Below are 26,424 nucleotides of genomic sequence, written 5' to 3'. Positions count from 1 at the left end.
AAGTTTAGAGGTAAGCCTGCAAACTTCCAAAAACAGACTCTCTACAATGATACCACGACCAAGTCATATGGTAACAGGTGAACTAGAGGTTCAGAGACACCAGCTGGAAAAAAAATGAAACAAGGACTACAATTCTACCTAAAACAGGGGAGACAGAGCAGGCAACACCATCAACAAAGTTCGTACCATGGAGAAAATGACAGATTCAAAGGGCCGACGGTAGTTTTATCATTGTAAAGTCAATCTGTTTCACGAGGATTTTTTAAATAACAATGTTGTTCATAAAAGTTATGTATAAACCTTAAAACTGCTGCCTTCAAAGTAGTATATACTACACACAACATATATGCACTGGAAAGCACTAAAAAGAAATGGCAGCAGAAACGAGTGAATATTAAAAGGTATAAAGAGTGAGATTTCTTTGATGCAGAAGCCTTGAAGATTGCCAGAACCTGCTTGGCCGGTATGAGCGCAGACCATTTGTAGCGTAGGATTGTAGGATATTATTTTTCAGGTCACTGTCATCTGACAGGGTATCGTAAATAGAGGGAGATTTGGATTTCATTTCATGTTAAATACATTTGTGAAGGTTGGACACCATTGAGGATGACAAAATACTATATAACCTGGTAGTGGGAGCATTAATTCATCCATAAACTAGAATTAATTACTGAAAATAGCTTTCCATCATAACACAAAATCATTGAAAACGGCCTATGGGGAAACCCATAGGGCAGGGTATAAGAGTCAAGAACAGATCCTTTCTTCTATAAGAAATACATTTCCCAACAAGCCATTATATCTCACCAGGTGCATGGCAGAGCTTCGAGGCGGATGTGGTTCGATAAGCAACTGAGATGGCGTCTGTCCAAAAGTCTGTATCTGTGCCTCCATGGCCTGCAGGGAGAGACGAGTGATTGTCATAATCAATATGCATCAAAGAGATAGGTCAACACCACTATTTGACAAAGCAAGCGCATCCCAATTCAGCCATGAAAAACAAAAAAAAAAATATACAAAAACTATAAAATAAAAAATAAAAATAAATCACGGGTGCTGTCCTCTTGGGCTGCAGACTCATCCAAGTGTTAGTATGTCTGTAGACAAGCTTTGCTCTCTCTCAAGCATGCTTCAGTTAACCGAATAACCATTGCGAGAGCCGGGTTATATGTGATTGTTAACCTGGGGTGACATGCAGTTTAAGGCTCAGATTTCTCGGCCTCTCAGGGAACACACGTGTGCAGGTTAATATGTGTCCCACACACAGATACCTTCACAAAATCCCCAGTAAGAAGGAAAGTGTAGGGATCTCTTATAAAATATGCTTCAGGAATCTTGAAAATTAGACAAATAATATTGTTAACATGATGATATATATATATATATATATATATATATATATATATATATATATATGACAACTGATGAAAATAAAAGTTGTGTTACAACCGAACTCGCAACTGCCATTTGGACACAAAGCATGTCGATAAATGTGTTTTTCCCCCCAAAACAATTAGCTGTTTGATCTCTTCATTATCCTGAATGTAAGTTTTAACTAGAAAAATGGCCAAAAGCAAAAAGTCAAAATAATTAGCGCACAAAATGTGAAGGAATTACCAAGGTAGAGGAGGGAAGGGGAGAAACGTTAGGACAAAAGGTCATGACCTAGAACCAGAAGGTCTGAGGTAATGTTTTACTTTACCGAGAGAGCGCTAGATAAATGGAACAGCCTCTCAGAAAAGGAGATATAGACAAGACCAAATACTGACCGAGTCTCTACATCAGGAAAATGGGCAGACTAGATGGGCCGAACTAAAAGATAGTTTGCTCTCCCTGGAGAATAACTTCCAAATATTATCTAGAGGAACCCACAGTGCACAGGCAGGGCAGTCGCTGGCCGTCCAAGAGCTCAACAGCTTAGCCTTCAATTAATGCTAATTAAAAGATATGTCCGCTGGAGAAGTGACTTGACACAGACGTATGACCTGAAATACTCCAGAAGGGGTCTGGGAAAGGAGAGGAGGAGAAGGTATTTGGGGACAAAAGCCCAACCTTCACATGAAATTAGGTTTGCCTTCAACAGAATCTTCTCAAGCAGACCAGGCAAAGAAAAAGAAACCCAACCTCATAGCATTTTTCATTCTACTGCTAGTTTCCTATCCGCCTCGAAAATATGTTAAAAGCATAATATACACTATGTAATAACACTACCATGTTCATTTGGTGTTTACAGTGTCATTATTTTTCATGTAAACATAGGGCAGAAAATACATCAAGTCGAGGGGAAAAAAAATCATATTAATTGCAAAATTGAAATTATTTCTGTCAACCAGGAATAAACTTTTTTAAACAAACTATTTTGACTATTAATTAAAAGCACATTAACAGTGACCTTGCTTCTGCTATGTATAAACTTGAAACTTTTAATACACGCTTATTTTTACTTTATCTCTTCATTCTTTCACTCTTGACATAAGGATAATAGAATATATAAAACACACATAACTCCGCTATGGCTCCCTACCTATTCTGATAACAGTCATTTCTGGGGATGCCGACTAAAGTAAACTTTAAGTAAACCTTTTTGGGATAGGACTTCAGTGCTGAGTCTACAGGGAGCAGTCAATATATTTTCAATGAATATACGTTGGTGTATATATATATATATATATATATATATATATATTAAACAGTTTATTATTCTTAGATAACGCACGCTACTTATAGCTGCTCACACTTTTACAACTACCTGTAAACTGAGGTTTACCAAGAGACATGCTGAAGTGCTTGACTGAAGAATACACCGGAAAGCCCTAACGGCTTGGATGTTAATCAATAAAATGAATATGGCTGCAATAAATGTGACAGGATTATGATGTCCTTTCACAGCGAAGACAATTCCAAACAGTATCTAATACCCGACATAATTGATGTTTACATATTAGGGAGCGATACAGGCCTTTGTATCGAGAGTGTCCTGTCATGTTTCACGGCAGGAGAAGACAGTCATTGTAAAGTTCATTATAAAGCATGGCTCTACAAGCGCAATATGAGTTAAGCCGTCATCGTTCTCTCAGCCAGAGAGCCCGTGCTGTCAAAGTGTCAATTTTTAATCTGACGTCGGGAAGAATATTATCTGTTCCTCTGACCTCCTGATATTTTAATGCTATAATTGCTGTGCTTAGTGCTGCAGCCGCGATTCCACCCGTCAACTAGGAATGAATCAATAGCCTCCAGCGGCTCTTCACATTTTAGCATTCGCTTTGGCGTGTATGTTTCATTAAACACGGGACCGATGCTCCCTACACCTGCGCATGAAGACGTCACGGACAGGAAACGTGTCGCACAAAAATCTAGAAGATTGTATCCATTTAACAATATGTGTACTTTGGGGTGAACCGTGTACTGTATACGTGCGACAAAACAATACAATTAGGCATCTGACATCCCCCCCCGGATATTAGTAATACTGTATTGATTTCATGTAGGACTGAACCCATCATGTTCAGTGGGAGCTTCATGTCACTCATACAATAAGACAACAGCGTGTGTCTAATACAAAACAGGTATATTATTGTATATTATTTGGATTTATTTGTGTGTGTGTGGGGTTATCATTGTTGTGATAATATCAGTAGATAGCACGTTTAATAAGTCATTGTTTTATGCTGTATGCATATGGCTTGTGAACAATATTGTTTCAAATAACTCTCTTCAGTATTGGGCTATATCTACACACAAACACGAAGGGGCAAATAAAAAGGAAATGAGTAAAACATGAGGGCAGCCAGTTTTGAGGATATGGGCGCTTATGGGTGCGTGTGCCGGGAGTAAGGAGGCCGCGGCCTGGCGATGTCTGAATGACTGCTTTACATGCAGCAGATGGCAGATATCTCGGGGAATGGAGGATGCGGAGGGTTCCGCGTCTCGGCAGAACTCATCTCGCAGCTGTTGCACTTTTTTGCTTCTCACATGAGATTTAAATATTCAGCTCGCTAGCTATATGAAGGCTTTGGTATATATGCTCAAAAATAAACCGAAGATAAAGAAATACGAACATTGCAAGACAAAATACAGTAACAATGTATTCACACATATACACATTTACATACATACATATTATATATATATACATACACACACACATATATGAATATAAATAATGAATAATATTTTATCGTTTCTGCCAATTTCCCCAGTATAAATTGGTAAGGCCCAAATAGTCATTCTGTGATCCAAAGCCTGGACATTTCTTCATTCAGATCTTTACAGTTTAGAGCCGAATATGTCAGGACACTCCTATACATCCCGGAGCCTTCGGAGGTCCCTTTGGACATTTGAGGGTCTCTCTCAGAAAGTACTAGTAGAACTTTTGCCTCGGTTCAGAAATGATGCCCCTCTGATAGAATGTGATCTTCATAACATAACCTTGCTATGTTCTGATGATGGTGAAATGTAGTGGAATTACATAGACTTGTATGAAATTGACTTGTGGATAAGCCACTCGGATTTTAGAATTAACGGTATAAACCCTTGGTTAGCGAATGGGAGAATATGTATTTACAATGGAGTCAAACTCTATGTTACTTATGAAACGTGCAAACGTGTGAAACGCAGGGGGTAACGGCATCAAATGATTCTTACCTCTCGTAAGCCGGGATCAGTGACACTGTCTAAGTTCACGGAGCCTTCATACGTTATATAGTGAAAGACATTTAGCGCGCGCACAGCTTCCGGGCCTCGCTGCTTGTACCCAAAGATGAGATCTATCCACTGATGCAGCTGACATGACACAAATTCACTTTCCAGAGCCTGAAAAGAGTGAAAAGAATAAAAATATTCACATACAGCCCATTAATCATGTGGGTTCCAGTGAGAAACATGTCTTTGGTACTAAGAAAACAGTTAATATCTGCCGAGATCTAAGCTTCTTTAAGTTAACCCTCGCATCCATCACATTTAAATTGTTACAAATAATAAAAAAAAAATCAATACATATAAATCACTCTTAATGTATTCATGATGATATGATATACAAGAATAACAAAAACGGTGTTGATGTCGGCACAGAGATGTGGATTTAATGTATTCAGAGATTTTTTTAGTCTTTATCTAGTGGAATTTTAAAGATTCATACATGCCGGGGAGAATCGCCTGCGTTATCTAATTACGTGAAGAGCAGGGGTCTAGGTGGCTAGAGGGGGTGGTAATTCATATTTCTTTTTCCCTGCATCAGCTTTGTATTATATATATTATATATATATATTATATATATTTTTTATTTATTGATTTTTTAACACTTTGCGAACTCCACAGGCAGAGATGGCGTCTTTGAGAAGCCATAGCCAATCGTGCCTTGCTACACATACATGATTTTGCACCTAGTAAAGAATTGATTATGTGCGTAGAACAAATTGGACACTAGGGAATACATATGTATTCTATGTACACAAAACCTCTCCTGCTCCATAAATTTAGTTTATCACATCAATCTAATGAGCACTTCAAGAGGAGGAAATGTTCGAAACCAGCGGTCATAGTCTAAGGGCGTTGGACGTCTCTACAACCATTTTCTTTGCTATGGTAGCGTTTCCTAAATTATTGGGTGGCATGGGGGGTAAGCTGGATATTCGAGCAATGTGCTTGAGAAGCAACTTCATCGTGACCCACCCCAAAGTACTGTGCTATATAAATCAATATATATACATACAAGTATATCTTTCAAAAATTTGGGGTCACTTAATGGGAAAACAAGGAAGTGGTTAGCTTTGTAACATAATTGCAAAAGGGTTTTCTAATAATCAATTTGCCTTTTAAACTTAAACTTGGATTGGCGAACACAACGTGCCATTGGAACACAGGAGTGATGGTTGCTGATAACGGGCCTCAGTACGTCTATGAAGATATTACACATAGTGATTTACAACATTATCAACGTCCACACTGTAATTCTGATCCACTTCATGTTATTTTTATTGGACAATATTTGTGTTTCTTTCAAAAACAAGGACATTTCTAAGTGACCCCAAACTTTTGAACGGTAGTGTATATTCTTATTTATACACACACACATTAGACTTTTGTCTAATGTTTATATAAACATCCATTAATTGCATGTGTGCAATGTGTATCCCATTAATTACAGATAACGGAATTGTTTAATAAATTACCCATCGGCATTCTATTTCTGGCACTCCGCGCCCGTCCGCGTCCGCAGGGACCGAGAGGCTGAGCCAGGCTGTGGATGCGCATCTGTGAGCCTCTGTTCAACTGGTAGATTATGATTGATGAACCCGGCATTCAGGTAATGTTATCAGGCACTACTTAATGCTTGTGTCCTTTGCGCGATCACTGGGGTCAGACCGTAACCACGTTAGCATTGAGGACGCGGGCTTATTAATGTTTCATGAGACGGTCTGCAGTAATCACACTGCCTTTCTATGGGTGATAAAACTGGCCCAACAGTATCCCCCCCCCCAATGTATAAAGTGAATGCCGTATCCTACAGGCCATCAGGCTGCCGGGCTTTGCCAGAACAATTTAGTTTCAGAAATCAGACCTGCTTTAAATCATCTGTGAACATCCATATTATTTTTCCTCCTAGTTTTACCAAATACATCATTAACGTTCAGTCCACACGCTATTTGCTGGCATAACACTTTACCATTCTGTTGATGCGGACAAAATCTTCAGGATTTTTTGCCCATGCGGGAAGGTCTACATCATTGACGACAACATTGTCTTCCCTCACGCCAAAATTATATCCATTGTTGTTGACGAACATCTCTGGCAGGTAGTAGAACTCAGGAATCAGCTCCTGCAACAAAACCACAAATTATCACAGAAAATGATTATTTGAAATGAAAAGTATTAAAAAATTCATTTAAAATCAGCAAATAACTGCCTTAAAAAAAAATAAAAACATCAAAACCAGCTGTCTTGCTTGTGGTCCCAAGATAAGGATCAATTTTGCTGAATCAGGCTGCTATAAGTGTTATATTTTACTTCTATAGTAACAGCATCCAAGCCGATGTCCCTGATCTAGTGATCTGAATCTCAGTTTATAAAAATAGAATTGGAATATGAGTATAAAGCTCCCACATTCCTTACATGGGATCTAATATGTAGCATATTGAACATGTACAACCCGGGGGGGGGGGCGGGATGGACTGGACATGGAGACAAAACCCATTGCTCTGCAAGAAAACTACAATCAAGCTTATGGCCGTCCCCACTATACACTGGTGTCTCTGTAAGTCAAATTGTTACAGGGGAGTGCTGGCAGCCTAAGGCCTGGGGGGCAAGTGAAGTGAAGTGGCTCCGCCCCCTCGCACTCGCCTTTCACCCCTCACGCTGCTCCCATCACTATGCGGCCATCAGACTGCTGGAAAACTGATCTAAACGGCCGCTGGGTGCTGATGCCACCGGCCGGAGCTACTTTAATCCTTTTTTTTATTTATTTAATATGCCGGATCGGCTTGCCATATTAAAAATAAATAAATAAAGTATTAAAGTAGCTCCGGCCGGCAGCATCAGCACCCAGCGGCCGTTTAGATTCGATTTCCAACAATCTGATGGCCGCATAGTGATGGGAGCAGCGTGAGGGGTGAAAGGTGAGTGCGAGGGGGCGGAGCTTTCACCCCTCACACTGCTCCCATCACTTGGCGGCCATCGCATACGGCCGCTGGGTGCTGATGCCGCCGGCCGGCGCTGCTTTAATACTATTTTTTTTTCATTTAATAGCCGATCCGGCTTGCCATATTACATTTTAAAAAAAAGTATTAAAGTAGCGCCGGCCGGGGGCATCAGCACCCAGCGGCCGTTTAGATTAGAATTCTGAATTGTTATGTTACATACTACTTATGTTACGTCCTGTCTACCCATTGTACAGCGCTATGGAATTTGATGGCGCTATATAAAACAATAAAATATATATATATATATCACCCTGGCCGTTACATTCTGGTTGGTTAGCGGAGGTGGGAACTGTAGTTTAACAATAACATGGCAAAAGGTTGCCGTCCCCCGTACAGTTAATAGCCCGGTATGTGCTGTAGGAGACAGATCGCCAAAACACGTTTCTAATTTACAGGCTTGTGACAGGCCCAAGCTGTTGAGATATTAAAGCGACTTTCAAGAATGTCTCGGAGTGATAAAAGGCGACCATTAACACTATCAAAACTGTATACCTCCTGAATCAAACCTGACGTTTCATTTTAATACGTTTTGCTACAAAAGCCTACTGTTTTTATGGCGGCCATAGGAACACGAAAGCCAATGAAGGCATTTTTCATTCTCCAAACAATTTATCACGCAGGGTTTTATGGCCACCATATTTCTTTTCTTCTAAAGTTGATCCCATGGCATCTATTAACTTTGAATGAGCCTTACTATGGGTCAGTAAGTCAGCGCTGGTCATCTCTATTAACTGTATTAATTTACACTATGTCAACCTAATGACATCTTGTCACAACTACCCTTTCAAAAGACAACAAATTATATCCAGAAAGTAATATAACAATTCTGAGAGGCGTTGGGCCAGATTATGCCTCAGCAGTCGGACCTTTAAATGGAATTTTCTCTCTCTCGCTTTTTTTTTTTTTTTTTTTTTAAGAAAAGCGGGGAGTGGAGGGAAGAGAAAACCCGCTATATGACTGAACACGTTAAGGTCATTTCCGGGTGACTTGCTTCCAGAAAGGTCATTTTACTAGCAATAATTCTTTTCCTAAGCACTTCTCCTTACCAACGAAGAATTAAGAATGTATTTGCACCATTGGACGTACTGTCAAGATAATTCAGGAATAAACAATGTTTTAAAGGCTGGACTGCAACTCCCACATTTCTCAGGCAGCAGTTGCCTAGATATGCATGCTGGGAAGCAGCTGCTTTGCATCTTAGGTACAAATAGTGCATGCACTAAAGGAAAAGATCACTTTAAAAGGATATACACACAGGGTCTGGGAAAAAGCCTGTGGAAGCCAAGGGTCCCTCTATAGGGCATTTACTGGTTACGCAGTTCTAGCGGTGGGCAGTTTAATGTATCAGAGAGCTAGACTGCACAAAACAGAAACATGTCAAACCCGGAGCGGCGGGAGTTCACTTCGGATTTGTTTAAATAAAAAAACACCTCAAATGACCAGGGGAAATCCAGAGGCATTTGCAGGGTTTGGCGACTGTTTCTTCTTCTTACGATCTCAGTGCTAAAAAGGTATATGGGTCAGGGTACGGATATACAGACAATGTAATTGTTTGTATTAAAATTCTGAATTGCCGTCGAGGCTCCTTTTCACACCGTTCCAGCGCCAACAATTAAAGAAGGTCCTCCCTGTCAGCCGGCCAACTTTTAATGAACCTGCAGCTCAGTCGGCCAGTCTTTGCTTCTCCTTCCATATTTGCCGGTGTTCTATTTTTTTATATCTTCCCATAAAGACATGTAACTGCTCCCCTTTCTCACATTTGCATCTGTTATTTAAGCAAACTCAGATGAGTGGGCACACTGACACCACAGGGGGTATAACCCCCACGGTCTTGCCCGCTATCCATTGGTTACCATTGATGCGATCCTGGTAAAAGGTTAAGTGGATTACTCTTGATTGGGCCATTGATTGCTATGGCGTTTAGTCTAATTTAAGAATAATTTGTACAACAATCATATTTATAATAAAAAGCAGCAATGCGTTGTTTGTCACTATCCCTCCAATGGTTAAACCTGGCTTGCCGAGCAGCACTACTCTCTGTAATGTGCGTTGCCGCATTATATCCCCAGGCACAGCGGAGCAAAAGGCTGAAACTGGAGAGAAAAGCCCACATTTTAAATGGATCTTGTCATTAATGCTTTATTAATTGCCCCAGGCAAGGCAAGCTCGGTGCTGGGTGAGCTGTAACAATATGACACTTTAAGGTCAAATTCAACTCCTGCTGCTTTTTATGGAGTAGACCAAATATTGAGTTAACGGCAGGAAAGCACAATTTATTGGACTATTCTCCGTCACACAAACATTTGATCTAAATTAAAACAGAAATTTTAATAGAAGCAGAAAGCCTCTATCACTCAACATCAAACATCAATTGTTTTCAGCAGCTTCCGTGATTCTTGCTGGTGTAAAAATGAATTGGGCAGATGTGACACCTCCGCCTTTGCCGGTCATCTGAATGGGTTAAATAGCAGGACAGGCAATATTGTTGTGTAATGTAACACAATGAGAATTCTCAGGGCACAAACAATAAAGCAAACCTTATATTAAAAGTTTACCTTATAGACGAGATAAGGCAAACCGTCTTACAATTAATAGTAAGATGTGCACAGTAGTGATCTGAAGGGATTTGATATCAAGTGCAGAGAACCTCGCCATTCAATGCTTACAACTTGTCTTCATTGTGTCCCATCGAGTGCTGTTGGGTCCGGACTTTTAACCTGGTGGATCCAAGTGTGCCTATAAACACAAGCTATACTGCCAGGGACCGGCTCTGCCCAACGGGACACGGAGAAGACACTGGAGGAAGCAAGCGATGAGCCACAAGTTCCTTGTATTTTGTTATTGAGTCCCTTAGGATAAGCATTGTGTGGATCTTACTATTAATGAAGCTTGGCTTTATCTTGTCTATAAGGTTGATAACTCTACTGGTACTTTGATGTCATCACAACGGTTTGAAAGCACAAAGCATACGTTAGTACACTTTCTTCACATGCGTAGTAGCTCTACTAGTGAAGACAATGGGGGGATTTGAAGCAGTTTCTCGGAAGATCTTGTTATTTTGTACTTGTATATAAATACTTTTCATTCTTTCAGGTTTAACGCAGGGGAAAAGGCATTATACGGGAGATTTGTTAGACTGACCTAATATGTTTCAAATATTTCAAAATGTGTAAGCAATCTATACAACAATTTAAACAGAAATATAACAAATTAACCATTTTAAGGGAGGTGGATATCGAAGAGAAAAGGAATTCTTATACATGTGCCGGACATTACGTGGTGTAAAGGTTTTGAGGGTTACTTGATTTACCTGAAATCTGTGTTTTCTTTGGAATATACATAGAAATTATAAACTATAGACATTACATAAGTTATGGTGGGTAAAAGGTGATGGAAAACCAAAAAATAAAGGGGGTACTTTCAAGGGATCCATGTATAAAGAGGATATAGAGGCAAAAGGTGATAATTGTTGACCTTATTTGCATGCGCCTACCCAGAATCCCTTGTGGTTGTGGCAGCACCATGAGATTTCTGAGGGAAAAACAAGCCTTCTGGCTTGTCTGGTGTCTGGAGATGAGTGATTAATAATACTTCTACTACCAAACTATAGATAAATAGTATATATTACCTTCACATCTGATGTGTCTCTTTGGCAATTTCTCCATGATCTGGCAACAGCAGAAAACGTTCGGTCTGAATGGTCAAACTTGCCTTCATTGGCATTTAGGAAAAACGTGGTGAAAGGCTCCTGGAAATAATGAGCAAAAGGAGATGTAAGAAGAGGTCACAGGACAAAAATAATCACCGTAGTTTGCTGATCGTAATGTTTATTGGTTTATTAATCTTCACCATGAACGGTACAAACTCTTAATATGAATATGAGCCCTGATACCACTCGGTGAATGCTGTTCTGCAAAGAATGCACGCAGCAGCGATTCTTTTACTGTGAACACTATTGTCAGGGGGTGTCTGAGGGTAATGGGAGTTGTAGAGGTAATCCATTGATATATATATATATATATATATATATATATATATATATATATATATATATCTACATATATCAGCTCTGTATTCAAAAACTGCAAACACACCTAAATTATTTTAAATCTGCTGTGTGCAGACACAGCGTGGATTCAACAACAGTGGGTGGTAGATTACCGCCGGCATGGGGCCGAGATGATCTGCTTACACGTCTGTTAAATAATAAATCATATTTACTTAAACAGGAACCGCCAAGACATAATTTAGACGAGATTTCCATATACTTGCAATTAAGAGTCATATGGGGAACAGGGAAAGAAAAGAAAAAAAAAAAAAAGACGTGGTCGCTATGAGGGGGTACAGAGTCTGCATTGTACTATTACAATGAGGCAGATCCTTCATTTTTACCAAATCTTAATGATATATATATATATATATATATATATATATCATATATATACATATATATATATATATATATATATATATATATATATATATATATACATACACACACACACACACATACACACATTAGCACCCTACTACTCGGAAATATGCTTTATTGTAACCCCTATAGATTTGTGTCTTTTCCTTTTTTTCAATAAGAACACAAAGAACATGCAATGGCTTAAGTTTTTTTTTTGTTTTTTTTTTATATACACCGGGCCTTAAGGACCTAATTACTGCAGCGCACAACAAGTATTTATTACTTCAAGGGGTAGGTAAAGATGGCTGCTTGATATCACAACTCCTAAGGGAAAGGACGGTAATCCTGATCTACATACTGGGAAGACGCAGTTTAGATTTTTCAGCCGTCACATATTTTAGGGCAGGACATTAACATATCATTTTCTGATGTATTCCACCTGGAAGCAACTCCTTCATATTCTACATTGATGTGGTCATACTTAAGATTGGCAGGTTTCTTGCGCGAATGGCATACGTGAAATGTCCCTTCAATAAAAATGGCTCAAAAGGATTAAAGGATTACCTTTAAGCGCTGACAAGTTAGGGTTCCCATGGTGACTGCTTAAAAGTAAATATATATAAAAGTAATATGAACTGATCATGTATCGAGCCCTTGAGAACGATCATTTCTATTGAAACAGACAATTTTATTTTCTAGACATAATTTATGCCATTGTCACATTCTTCAGTTACAGGAGAAGGTGCCTATTCCTGACTCGCCGGATGAACACTAGAGATGAGAAGCTTATCTTGAGAATGCTTGTTAAATATTAATATAAACAACAAAGACATACTGATTCATGTTAATATGATGAACTTAAATCCCTATGTGCTTTCTAATACCGATACATATCTACAGGAACCAGAGGAACATAATGGAAGGTCAAGGAACTGCATTCTTTGATGTGTTTCAGTTGACCACTAACGGAAGAAGAAAGAATGTTACCTTCTTACATCTGTCATACGGGTTCCTGCCTCCAAGTTAATGTGGCTTCCATATCGAAACAATTAGCAAAGACATAGTTTAGACACCAGTAGCTATTTGTTAATATTTTTCTCCTATCAGCACCAAATGTAGTTGATTCTGATGACTGGATCAGTGGCATGATAGTAATGTCAAAGATCAGGCCTTGTTTTATGCAGGACACCTTCCTATCATGCCACTGGCTAAATACGAAGTCAGGAAGAGGTGTTTAAGGTGCATTCTGGTAAATTATTGTATTCTTAGCACAAGAACTGTAAATTATTCAAAAAAAAATAAATCAAGGCTTTATAATTAAGCTAAACGATTTCTAATTTATTATTTTCTTCACGTGCCCTTTCAGATATCACAGCAAATGTCTTTTCCACATTGTCAGATTTTACAAGAGCCATCCCAGGCAGAGACTTGCAACCTCGCACAGCCTTGCAGTAAATTACATGCCATCACTTTTCTCGTGAATTCTTATTTATTCCGAAAATCTTTTCACACATAATTTGGAACCGTCATGCTTGGCTTGAATAAAATCTTCCCACATTTCTTCTTTCTACTCGATGTGAGCCTTTCTTAAATGTTACATTTTTATTGATTCCAACGAGCACGTTCCCGTGCATTCTTATATCCGTGTTAATATTGTGAGACGAGGACATTTCAGAGCGCACAAGAAACTGTGAACTGTAAATATATTTTTGTGGCAACAAACCGGAGACTACTTTGTTAAGACACTGCAATTTTATTTCCGTACCCATAACTATATAAACAGGTAATTGAAAGGGTTAGATCTTAAGATTCTCAGGGGACTTGTACGTAGGGACTTGGAATTTTGCCTAAGGACACTTGGCTTCTAAAACTGACCCTTGTGTGCGACTGGTTTACAATTTATGGTTCTTGTGATAAAATATTCCAAGTGGCAGGAAAGTACACAGATAACTTTTCTTAAATCAAAATGTTACCCGAAAACAAATATATCCATGTTATGGAGGGCATCGTAAATGGACAGATAAGCCGGGACTTGGTTAAACATGCTATTAGAGGTAGCAGTGATGTGGCTCCGTGATATGCTGTTTTTGGCTTATACACGGCATCAGAAATGAGTTTCACGTCTAACAGAATTTCCCCAGTGGCCCTAATAACCTATATCCCAAACAAATAAACTCTTATTATAGCACAGGGCTGTATTTTCTTAGCGAGGGTTTGGGTAAAGTTACAGGAGAATGCGAAAAGACTTGGAGCCGTGTATCTGCTCACCTTGTCAAGTAACAGGCCGGCTCATGCCACGCAAAGTTTATGTTCCGTCGCTGGGAAATGGATCCTCTTTCCCGAAATCACCGCGGCATAGCCTAGACCGTTTGAGTGACAGGTGACCCAAGGCAAGCTATAATTCCCGATGCAATCCGCTCCAATTCAAGTACGTGCGTCATACTACTCGTTTGCACATAGCTAGTCAAACTAGGAAGCTTGTAATGGTTTGCTAGGGTTAATCTACTGTTGGTCCAGCGCCGGGATTTATTTGTCTGCTTATACGTCAATAAAGAAGATACTTATCTACTGCTAAATTCATACTGAGGCACTCGATTCTAATGTTTTTCCTTGAGGTCTGAGGTATCGGCTTTAAATAATTTTTCGGTGATGGTCCTCAAATACTGGTTTCATGAACGCAAGTGGACCAACTGCCTTGAGAGTGCTTTATTTTTTCTACTAATGGAGTGTGAGATGCTCAACAGTGTTTGCAGAAACATTGTTTAATGCTCTAAAAAGCTATATATAAAATATATATATATATATACACACACACACACACACACACACAGTGAAGCGGTTGTGCCACTCCATCTGTGGAATCTGATCGAATTTTGGGATTGGATTGATCACTAAGAATCACATTTTCATGTTCTTTTTCCCCCAACAATTTACACATTTCTTGTAATACATAAATTGAAAGCCTATTGCAAAGATAGAACTGACAAAGACAAACCGACATATTAGGTAAATGATCCATTACACAGTATAATGACTTAACAATAATGCATTTTGCTGATTTGTTGTCATTTGTTACATGTATTTATTACAATTAAACATATGATTTTAAAAGAAATTAGGACCAGTCCCCATTAGAGGGCATATTTTTGGTTATTTTAATTTATTGGAATTTTACTCAAAACACTTGAGTATATACTTTATGTATAAACGAGGACACATATAATATATAGAAAATGGCAAATTACATCTTAAATTATTCATCAATAAGTCCATTTCAGAATGGTTTTAAGGGTATATGAAAGGGGCGTTCGGTTTAGAATATGGGAAGATATATATTATTTCCTATTGACTGATACTGGACAACACACTGGCTTTAGATTATGTGGAATAAGTAAACGGGGTGGGACGAACAGCATAAAGATCAATGCTTAGTATTTATTAAAATAGATTTTATACGTACAAGAATGTAAACATTTGGCAAGGATCTGAAGGTTAATACAGTGTGTGGGGGTGTGTGTGTGTGTGTGTATGTGTGTGTGTATGTGTGTGTGTGTACACAAAAATATAACCCAGGATGAAAAGCAGAAGATGTACAATAGCTGCCTCTGCCTTAATGAATATTCTCTCAACATCCATCTAAATGGATTAATGTCAAAGCTGTATTGCATGTCCTCGCTCTGAGAAAGTTATAAAGGATTTGAGGCAACAATGCCTGGGGCAGGATAATACCGAGCGAGTCACAGCGGCAGAATGCCTAACATTAACCAAATGAGTAATAATAACGCCAGCCTTTCTCCGGGCTCCGGCTCGGATTTGATGTGGGTTTTCTACATCCGAGACCTGAATACGCTGAGAAATGCATTAAAGGATGCTATTCACTTATATATAATACTGTTACCTACGGTAAAGAAAACTATTCTGCAATTGTGCTTTGTCTGTAAATGAGTAGAATTTTGTGACGACCTGTTAAAATGGGCAGAATCATGGCCGATTGAGCAGGGCTTTGTTGTATTTTTATAACGCATACACGTTTTCGTATCATTTTTGGATTTGTGCACCTTCGTTCTCATGGCTGTAAAATAACATAATGACATAAGAAGCTTCATTTTAGCAGAATTGGATGCGAGAATTATGTTTTTAAAATCACCACATTCACTTATATGTATTCATATTTGATACGCACACACACACACACACATATATATATATATATATATATATACATACACATATATATATATATATATATATATGTGCGCACCTACTCATAAGTCGTTATAACTGCACATATGTTAAAGCAAACACTATACATTTTTATAGGTAATATGCCAAATGTATAGTTTACATGTGACTGATGGCTATAGAGGAGAACATTAACGTACTATTAGAATAAAGAGTCTATAGGGTCTCATGTTCTCACCACAACATGCAATGGAATGTTCCTGCCTAAGGGGTCATTCCATTGGTTACTATGGGGATAAGATCACTTTTTCAAATTTTGCACTACAATTACTTTCTATATTTTTGATTTTTGTATGTTCACGAAAAATCAACGTGGTATACGGGAATTGTTAAAAATGGTGATGTTTGCTAGCGCAGAGGATTGTGGGAATTGTAGTTCATCATCAGCTGTAGAGCCTCAGGCTGCTTACCTGTCACAAGGAATAAGCTCAAAATGAATTTCTCACTTGTGATATTTATGCACCGGTGAGCACTGCTTAAAAAACGGTTGGCTGCTCCTGTTGTGTTTAATCGATTTTGCTAACCAATATTAGATTACAAATGCACCCGTCCAAAACAACAGTGGTTGCAGAGCATGCCTTTCTTAAAGATTATTTTAAGGTAAATAAAACACTTATACAGTGTAACTACCCTTTAAACCGTCTTTCTACTAAAGATAGCGTTAAGATGCTATACAAATGTTCATTAAATGTTTTGGAGCGATTGTTTATTAACTGACATTTAGCTTCCACTGAGATTTAATATACCGTATTTGCTCGATTATAAGACGACCCTGATTATAAGACGACCCCCCAAAATCTGAATATTAACTTAGGAAAAAAAGAAAAAGCCTGAATATAAGACGACCCTAAAGGAAAAAAGTTTTACCAGTAAATGTTAATTCATGTAAACTATTTTTTTAAATAAAAGCTATGATTGAGAAAAATATTTTTTTTGTTTTTATTTCCTTGTATTTTCCAACCTGTCCCCCAGTTACGCACATCTGCCCCCAGGCTTGCCACACCAATATGGCACTGTGGCCCATGATATGCCTTTTAACCCTCTATATGCCACTGTGCCCCATGGTATGCCTTTTGACCCCCTATGTGCCACTCTGCCTCCAGAAATGCCTTATACCCCTATATCCCATTCTGGCATTTAGGGGGTTAAAATGCATATTATGGGGCAGAGTGGCATATAGGGAGGTATAAGGCATTCCAGGAGGCAGTGGCATTAAGGGAGTTAAAAGGCATTGTATAGAGCACTCTATAAGGCATTTCAGGAGGCAGAGTGCTCTATTAAATGCCCCCTTAACGCCACTCTGCTTCCTGAAATGCCTTATAACTCCCTATATGCCACTCTGCCCCATAATATGCCTTTTAACCCCCTAAGTGCCAGAGTGGCATATAGGGGTATAAGGCATTCCAGAAATGCCCTATGTCCCCCATTTAACACACACACGCACACACACTTACCGGTGCTTCCAAATTCCTGCTGTATTGCCGGGGCAGCGGGTTGACGTCTCCTTCCGCTGCAGCCGGAAGGAGGTGGAGTTGGCAGCGGGGGGTTGTCTGCGTCCGTCGCGGATACCTTTCCCGGCTGTCAGAGATCAGAGTTCCGGCACCTGTGCGGGGAACTCTGATTTCTGACAGTCGGGGAAGGTATCCGCGACGGACGCAGACAACCCCCGCTGCTAGCCACACCTCCTTCCGGCTGCAGCGGACGTTGTCTACGCGGATCGCGTAGACGTCAACCCGCTGCCCCGGCAATACAGCAGGAAGCACCGGTAAGTAAGTGTGGGGGGGGGGAGACAGGAGGATCCAGGTCCCCTGCAGCGGTGCGGGGGATCTGGATCTTAGTCTCATAATCAGACCTCTATTTGAGGTCTGATTAGAAGACGACCCCGATTAGAAGACGAGGGGTATTTTTCAGAGCATTTGCTCTGAAAAAAACCTCGTCTTATAATCGAGCAAATACGGTAATAGCGCCATCATATTCTGCAGCGCTGCACTGTGGTAAACGGGCCATAACAACCTGGGCTTACATAAAGGTGGGAAGGAACCTTCTCAAACCCGCTTATAATCCAGTAGAAGGTGGGGGTACAATACATGTGAGGGGAACGTGGAAATGTTTGAGATGGACCAGCCCTCAAATACTGTAAATATCCATAAATACTATCAGACATACTTCCAGACTGACTGAAGAGTAAGAGGGTAAGGTGTGATGCACCAGACGGCAGGTGTGAAGATAGTCAAGGTGAGGCGGCGGTACAGGGGCATTAACCTGCCAGCGGAAAAAGTAACCAGAGGGGAAAATGGGCTCTAAGCCAAGGTAGAGATATACTGAATATTGAGAGATATTGTACATGAGCATGAGGTAAAGCACTGGACAATTCTGAGGTGGTTTAATGACGTAAGTCCCGATATCAACATAAATCCTTAATATCAATATAAACCATATAGTGGGTTCCTCTGAAGTCCATGAAAGCTATATTATATTTGGGGGCCTCATCCTATTAAATCAGTGAAAACGTATTACAAAAACCTATGAGGTTTACAAGCATACTGTATATATAGTGTACATATATATATATATATATATATATATATATTGTGATCCTGCACCCACACAGGGTACCAAACAGCACGGTCCTCCAGGGTATTAACGCCACATCTCAGTTAGGTAATCACCCACGATTTATTTGTAGTCCGCGTATGAAGATATTTACAGGATTACATAGAACACAAATTCGCTACAAACAAAAGCCTAGCTCGTCTGAGCGCTTACTAACATATAACTCCCTCACTACTAAGGGTCTAAACTAACACAAAACATAATCCCACCAACCTCTTTGATGGTCTCTTTTGGGCATAGCAAGCTCTGCTGCTTCCAAACAAACTCTCTTCTCTCCCTCTGTCCAACAGGTCAGGTTATATTGCAGTCAGTGCAGCTAATTACTTGCAGCTGACCAGTGCATTGGAGTCAGCTTAAACTCCCGGCCTGGAACCCGTGTCAGTCCAGGTGCATGTAAACTGCGGGGTGGAGCACCAGCCTGCCCTATATGTCGTATAAAACCCTGCAAAATCGAGGGGGAATGTATACCCCTTCCACGACAACACCCCGCACCTTGTTACAATATATATATATATATATATATATATATATATATATATATATATATATATATATATATATATATATATATATATATATATATATATATATATATATATATATATGTGCTGGTTGGCACTGACTATTCGGGTCTGCATGTTGTGAATGTTTTAAATGAATTTATGCTGAGCTGAAAGCTGTAATATTAGGTTTGGCAGAAATTTTAAGCATTTCATATCAATTCTGTAATCGCAAAAACATTTTGAGGGAAAGCAATGAAATTTAGTGACCAAGTTAAGGAGCTATTTCAGTCCTTTAGGAATACACCTCATGGGTTTTTGAAGTAACCAAATAATATTTCCTTAAACAATGATGTGACATATTTTACTAAATACTAGCATTTTTCATTCAAAACCTTCGATGACCCGAGATATTTGCAGGAAATCTACAACATACAACACTTCATTCTAGAATTGTATCAAATAGAGGCTTTAAAAGTCACTTAAAAATAAAATGTCCAATTGAATCAAATAAGGGAAATCCAAAACGGCAAGCGATAAATCTGAAAATACTTACAATTCGAACAAGCCAGGAAAGCGTAAAGGTGCAGGTGGAGTAATGGGTGTTGTAGTGGTACGGGGGAGCTTGGTCATCTTCCCAAGTCTCATAGCGCTCAGCGTAAAACACGGCTCTCTTTGGATTCAATGCACCAATAGGCTGGGGAGAGACAGACATATATTCCTTCAATGTGTACACGTACATACAGCATGGTCATACATTACCAGGATGATCAATAGAAGAGCTAGCACACGTGGAAAGCAATACGGTACATGCTCTTCAGCACATCACGGTAAACATTGAAGTGTATTGAAGGTACAAAGTTACACATCAGGGTCCCCTAAATTATATAATAAGATAAAAGTATGACAGCGTGGGTATTAATTTGCAGAATATGTCCGTATAGTAATTATGAAAAATTACACACAACTGCAAAATAAGATGTGTTCTGTACAAACATACAAAATATTGTATGTATGTGTGTCTGTGTATATATATATATATTATACGTATATACACTCACACACACATATATTCTCTTCCAAAGTTCTTGCACCAAACAGTTCTCCAGCCCACATATAACTCTGTAAGCCGTGAATTATTATTTCTATTTAGGTAATGCACGCTAATCACCAGGGAGAGCTGTTACTTTTAGAAATGGTTCATTGCCACGACGAGGTCAGTGTGAGAAATAAATAAATAAAAATACAAAAAATGCGAGGCTGGGAAATAGGAGCCTCTGACTGCACTGGTTGCTGCAGGCGTCAAATTCTCACAGCTGCCTTGGGAGAAGGTGCACCGAGACTGCCTTCAAACCAGATCAATATGTCTGCTGAAGTCTATCGCTGTAATAACACATCTAATGGAAAGTGACTTTGGCTCACACAGGATATTTTGTAAAGCGCATTTAATGATGAAAACAGCTCATGCAGAACTGCTGATGGTGTTTGGTGACACTAAGCAGCCACGCTAAACAGAGAGATTTGGAAATTTACATTTTGTGAACAAAATTAAAGCCTTGTAAAGAGTATATTCCCACACAAAGTCACGAGTGTGAAATTCCGGGTTATATAATAAAAATAAAAAAAAGAACCAGATTCAACAAATCTAAACCAAGGCAATGCCAAGATCAAGAAGGGATCATTCCTTCTTACAGGTTCTGCCAATATAGTTAGCCAGGTTAATAAGTTATGATATAAAAATTAAACCAAAACCAACCATTTAAATATCACGAGATCAATGAGAGTCAGAGACAACATTCTGGTGCAGTTTCAGAAAAAGTTTAACAAACTCATATGGGCGTGCAGACACCCAAGTCGCCTTTAATACTTTATCTAGAAGATATAAACAATAGGAATTCCAGGGATGATCAAAATTCAGAATGTGGCAATGTCGGTCATGTAGCTAAATGGTTGCCTATTCATAAACACACCCTTTTATGGTTTAAAAAACATAGTAAAAAATAAAAAAAAAAAAACTTTCATTTTACTATCTGGAAGGCAGGCCGCTTCCAAATTATTAGCAACTCCATAGTTCAAGGCCCATATGTGGGGAAAAGTTAAATGCCTTTAGACAGTATTCAAAAAAATTACAGAAAAGGGGATAAACCAGATCCTTTCCACTAACAAAGTTGTGCCATTCTCAGATTTGACTGCTTGTTATAACCTTACAATCAAGCATCTTTATAATTATTTGCAAATAAAAAAACCTTTATAGTAATAAGGATAAATGATGATAATCCCGAAACAGATTTTTTTTTCCAGGGGAATGGAAAAATACATTCGGGAAAAGAGTTTCCCGAAAGAGAAAAGTTGTAAATGTACAACCTACAATACAAAGATAGGAGAGACAGCTCTCTGTGGATATTAAAGAACTGCAATGGCTTAACGCTATAAAAACAACCATATCTACTGTGCATTATAAATGTATATATAGGTGGTACATGACACCTAGCAGAATTAAAAAGATATACGCTAATAGTGATGGAAGCATAATAAACCGATATGGACTTACAGTAACATGCAGTGGGAAAGTGTCTTTATTATGCTATCTAATCTAATAGATCAAGCTCTCCAACCAAATCCAGGCGCGTTTTCATTTAGGGTTATCTAAATATACCGTAGGTAATTAACATCGTATCCATATTCACCTCCCATCAAGGAACTGGAAGAGCAAAGAACCTCTTTGCACAGGTAGAGTTTCAAGCCTCTATGGAGAAAGGACAATACCTGAACAATATTAATAGTTTAGATTTATATTATAAAGAATGGCCGCCATGGCCTGAAAGGCAAAAAATAGATACTTCTTTAATATCTGCCGAGGGAGGAGGGGAAACATTTCTGAATGGTGTGTGAATGTAAGTGCATCATTTTTTTAATACTTTCTTTTAATTTATTATATTGAAATGTATATATTGAATGTTATCTATTTATAAGAAGCTTTATAAGATCATAACTTGTAATTTAGTTTAAAAAAATAAATAAATAAATTGATACCCCACAAGAGTGAAATCTTCTCTTTCTAGCTCTCACGTATGAGGTGAGATGTTACTGCAATGGGCACAAAACACCATGTAACTACTGTAAGAAAACAAAATACTTAAGGTCCTGGCCAAAAAAATTTAAAATGCTAAAACATGACAACAAACAACAGCCACAAGACGGCCCGCTACCGTTAGTACACTGATCAATAGAAGTAAACGGCTCCGGAGTCCCGTTCTTTTATCATAGCCTACACATCTCATGCATAGGGGTCATAGCAAATGCTTAGCACCCGCAACAAACACGATCACTTCCCCCCAAGCTCCCTTTTCTTGGATTTCAGGTAATTAGATCTTATTGCCATGGAAAAGGAGTTAGTGTCATTCCTGTCTGTCCCGATATCCCCGGGCACGACTTAAAATTCCATTATGATGGTCCCAGGAGCATTGAGAGCGTAAAGCTTAAACTAAAGAGGCATGGAGCCTTGCTAGGGCCATCACATACCAATGGAGAGGTAAAGCCTGTCTGAAAGATCCTTAACCGAAGCCTTAGCAGGAAGTGAGGTCATTATCCTTAACATCCTTTGTGCAGAGCAGTTACATCACAGCCAGGGAAGCATTTAGTTGCCCTGTATACCAATTATTTCTCAGTAAACAGATCTGTATTAAGAGCGTTCAACCAGCCTCACACAGAGTAAGGGAACATAAAAGCCACTGCAGATCAGATGTGCCCTCAACTGGGCAACCTACATTTCTCATGGCTCAACTGCGAATCCTATCACATGTTTCTCCTGCCCTCTGAAGCACCGGTAGAGAGCGATGAACGCTTAAAACGTCTAACAAATCTTACTTCAGAAACAGACTGTCTACATTTCCATCCCCGTGACAAAGAATCTGTATTATGAGCATGAAATGAAAGCATTTTTGGCAGCGTTACATTGGTTTTGCCAGAAGTGGTCACACTCCAATTCACTCATTTGCATTATTACAGTAATAGGCCTGCAGGCGTTATGACTTCCCGTGCTTCCAGCAGAACAGTCATTTGGAACAAAATTATTCTGCTTATCTTCTGCCAATCAAACACCTCAAGTATGAGCAAATTTCATCTGTTCAGCGAGAGGGTGTGTGATGTATCATACGCCCGTCACCATGAGACTATGAACCGCAATGAACCCGTCTGCAGCCTCCTACGAAGTATAAACAGGAGGGCCAATATCACACCCGTTCTCTTACTAGTTTTACGACAAGTATTTGCGCTGAATTATCCATGACAAATAGCGAAGATTCTTAGAAGCTGCTGAGACTCATGCAAGTCATACATTGGCTGAGGGCCTGGTGGCTTTTCCTGTACATGAGGACATCTCTATCATATTGTCTGGAGTCGGCACTCAAATTCTTTGCAAATACGGGATTTTGAGGCTTGTGTATCCTTCAGGTCATTATTGAGAGGACCAAGAGTATTTCATTAATTTATTAATGTGGTAGGTTATGTGGTAGGTAACAGGTTATGTTAAGATCTTTTTCAACAGAGGAACAACTGTTCTTTGGGGCTAAAAGTCCATAAGAATCTGTTATTTGGTTTAATTGATAGTCAAAGCAACATCGCAAATGCATTAGGAGACAAATATAGTAAACATATATACATATTACAGAGACATCTATTGATTATATTGTTTATAGAATTAGTGTGTTAAAATACTGTTGTGAAGGTTTTTCTGTATTAAACATGCCTTTGTATCTAGATGCCTAGTTAAAATAGTTTCGATAAATCTGTAATCTGGAAAAAAAATTTATACTGATGAACTTTGGTCTTTTCTCAGTATATAACAAAGTTTAGGGGTTATGTGGCAGTTTGCCCCCTGCACCCATGGGACGTGCATGTTGAAGTCTGCAAGTTGTAACACTGTAATGAGGTGTAGCTAATGACTGCATGTACAATTAAACCTATCTGGCATTGCTACAGTCAGAGAAATGTAAAGTTAGGTCTTATTTTTACTTCCATAGATCAGAAATATGTTAAATAATTTCAAGAATAAAAAAACGAAACATCGGAAAAGCTAATAAGCCAAAGTATCTAGTTTAATCTGTTGTAGAATCCCTAACCCATTGTTTAATTTCCACCAAAGAGCGTGGTAGACCTTAAAGTCCATAAAGCATGTTCTAATAGGGGTAAGAAGACCTGCTGCTCAGGTTGGATGGCCCTGTATAAAGCATTTTCAAACAACACTGGTTCAACTTTACATTATGCAGGGCCAGCTCAGTCCCCCTTTTGGAGGAATTGGCCAGGTATGGGCCTTCATAATGTACAGTGAATGCAGGGAGTTGGACCCACAACTCTCCAGCCAACTCCCACTTTGGTGAATAAACCCCATAGATACCCTCTATATGAGGTAAAGTCTAATCTATTTGCCGGAATCACTTTTTTCCGCAGCCTATGGCAGTAAGAGGATCACGATGATCCCAGATGCCTGACCTGAGAACGCGGACTCATCTTTAACATAAGCTGCCTGTGCCAAATCTCACGGAGCGCGGATGGTCGGGTCAATTAACACATCACAAAAATTAACAGATGGGCAGCGTACTTCATTCAGATGAAATACCACAGAGCTGCAACGGAGTGAGCCATAACAATTTATTAAATAAATTAAAACAGCATTTGTAACGCAGAATTTCCAAGCAGGCGTTTAGATCCTGTATAATTAGAAACAGCATTAAACATTTATTTTCTGGTCTTATGTTCTTGCAGACATGCAAAGGTTAGCAAAATCCGAACACACACATGTATGGTACTAAGGCTTGGTGACATGAAAAGTGTTGGAATACTAAATAAGTTTGTACCAATATGCTAACAATTACCTTTGAAAGATCCCTGAAGTTTCCTGGCAGAGTTAAATCCAGCTCTTCAGATTCGTAATTTGTTAACACCCATGGAAATACCGGATACTGGTTCAAGTCATTGTAAGTTCGCCCTGGGAAATATGTATTGCACATGTTAATGAAACCAAGCACACCACATTTGATTCGTATCAAACTTTACATATGGAAGCGTTAGCATTCAGATAAACAGCGGAGAGAAAAGAATACAATAATCAGTAAAGTCTCATATGCTATAGTTGTGCTACATATAATAGCATTCCAATTATGAGTGACCACATCAGCTTTTACCGTGACATATGTATACATTTTACATGTTAATGACCAGCACAGGAAAGTGCTGCCCTGCAGTATGTAGAATGTATAAATAAGTGATTCTCTTCTGTGCGTTTCTACATCACACATACCGCGGGACAGAGCTTCACACAAGCCCATCATACACATGTGAAACGTGTATGTAGGTACAGGGGGAAAAAAGGTTAATGTGATCAGTTAAATCAAGTGGCCCTGAGAGATAGAAAAGCTTGTTGTATGTCATGTGACCTTAAGCAGCCATTCCTTGGACTCTGATGAGCAAGATCCTGCAAGCCATACGTGTGGGGGATTTCAATAAGCGGCATCACAATGACCAAGGGCTGGACACACACTGCCCCACGTGAAGTTCACCAATGCAACGCCACCTTGGTTGTCAGTTCATCACCCACAAAATCTTTTAAAGTAGGTTCCCCCGCACAATGAATACATGCTTTGCTTAGCATGAATGTAACATGTTTATATGCACTGAAGCCTAAAAGATATATATACATAATACAGTGTTCTAAAACGGTTCAGCAGGTCAGACCTTTTAATCTTGCGTGTGGCATAGCTGGCATGCTAGTGAACGGCACAGAAGATGTTTTGATGCCTGTGAAGCCATGTTCCCCCTTATGTAGCCTGTCATGGATTGGAGACACCTCATTGTTATTAATTAAAACCACTGTGTGTTCCTTCGGCCAGCCAAACACACTTGTGGTATTTTCTTTTTACAGCTCTTGAGTGGAGAACACAGTGGACCCACAACCGCAATG

At 39.2% G+C, this 26,424-nt stretch overlaps 1 protein-coding gene across 1 annotated transcript in view; it reads right to left on the bottom strand.

Moving 5' to 3' along the window:
* LOC149286462 (neurobeachin-like) overlaps positions 1 to 26,424 on the bottom strand; it is a 72,650-nt gene that overhangs the window by 12,383 nt on the left and 33,843 nt on the right. The window contains exons 5-10 of the mRNA XM_089494008.1: positions 25,340 to 25,452; positions 20,023 to 20,163; positions 11,326 to 11,445; positions 6,665 to 6,817; positions 4,645 to 4,812; positions 808 to 897 (exon numbers count right to left, since the gene is read on the bottom strand). Coding sequence (XP_089350134.1) covers positions 808 to 897; positions 4,645 to 4,812; positions 6,665 to 6,817; positions 11,326 to 11,445; positions 20,023 to 20,163; positions 25,340 to 25,452 — 785 coding nt within the window. The remainder of the gene's footprint in view (positions 1 to 807; positions 898 to 4,644; positions 4,813 to 6,664; positions 6,818 to 11,325; positions 11,446 to 20,022; positions 20,164 to 25,339; positions 25,453 to 26,424) is intronic.

Source organism: Sceloporus occidentalis, unplaced genomic scaffold (assembly GCF_023333645.1).
Source record: "Sceloporus occidentalis isolate IW3139 unplaced genomic scaffold, rSceOcc1.0.p SCAF_68, whole genome shotgun sequence".
In the NCBI taxonomy this organism is placed as follows: domain Eukaryota; kingdom Metazoa; phylum Chordata; class Lepidosauria; order Squamata; family Phrynosomatidae; genus Sceloporus; species Sceloporus occidentalis.
Note: the sequence above shows the minus strand (reverse complement) of the source record. Positions and strands in the feature narration are given on the sequence as shown.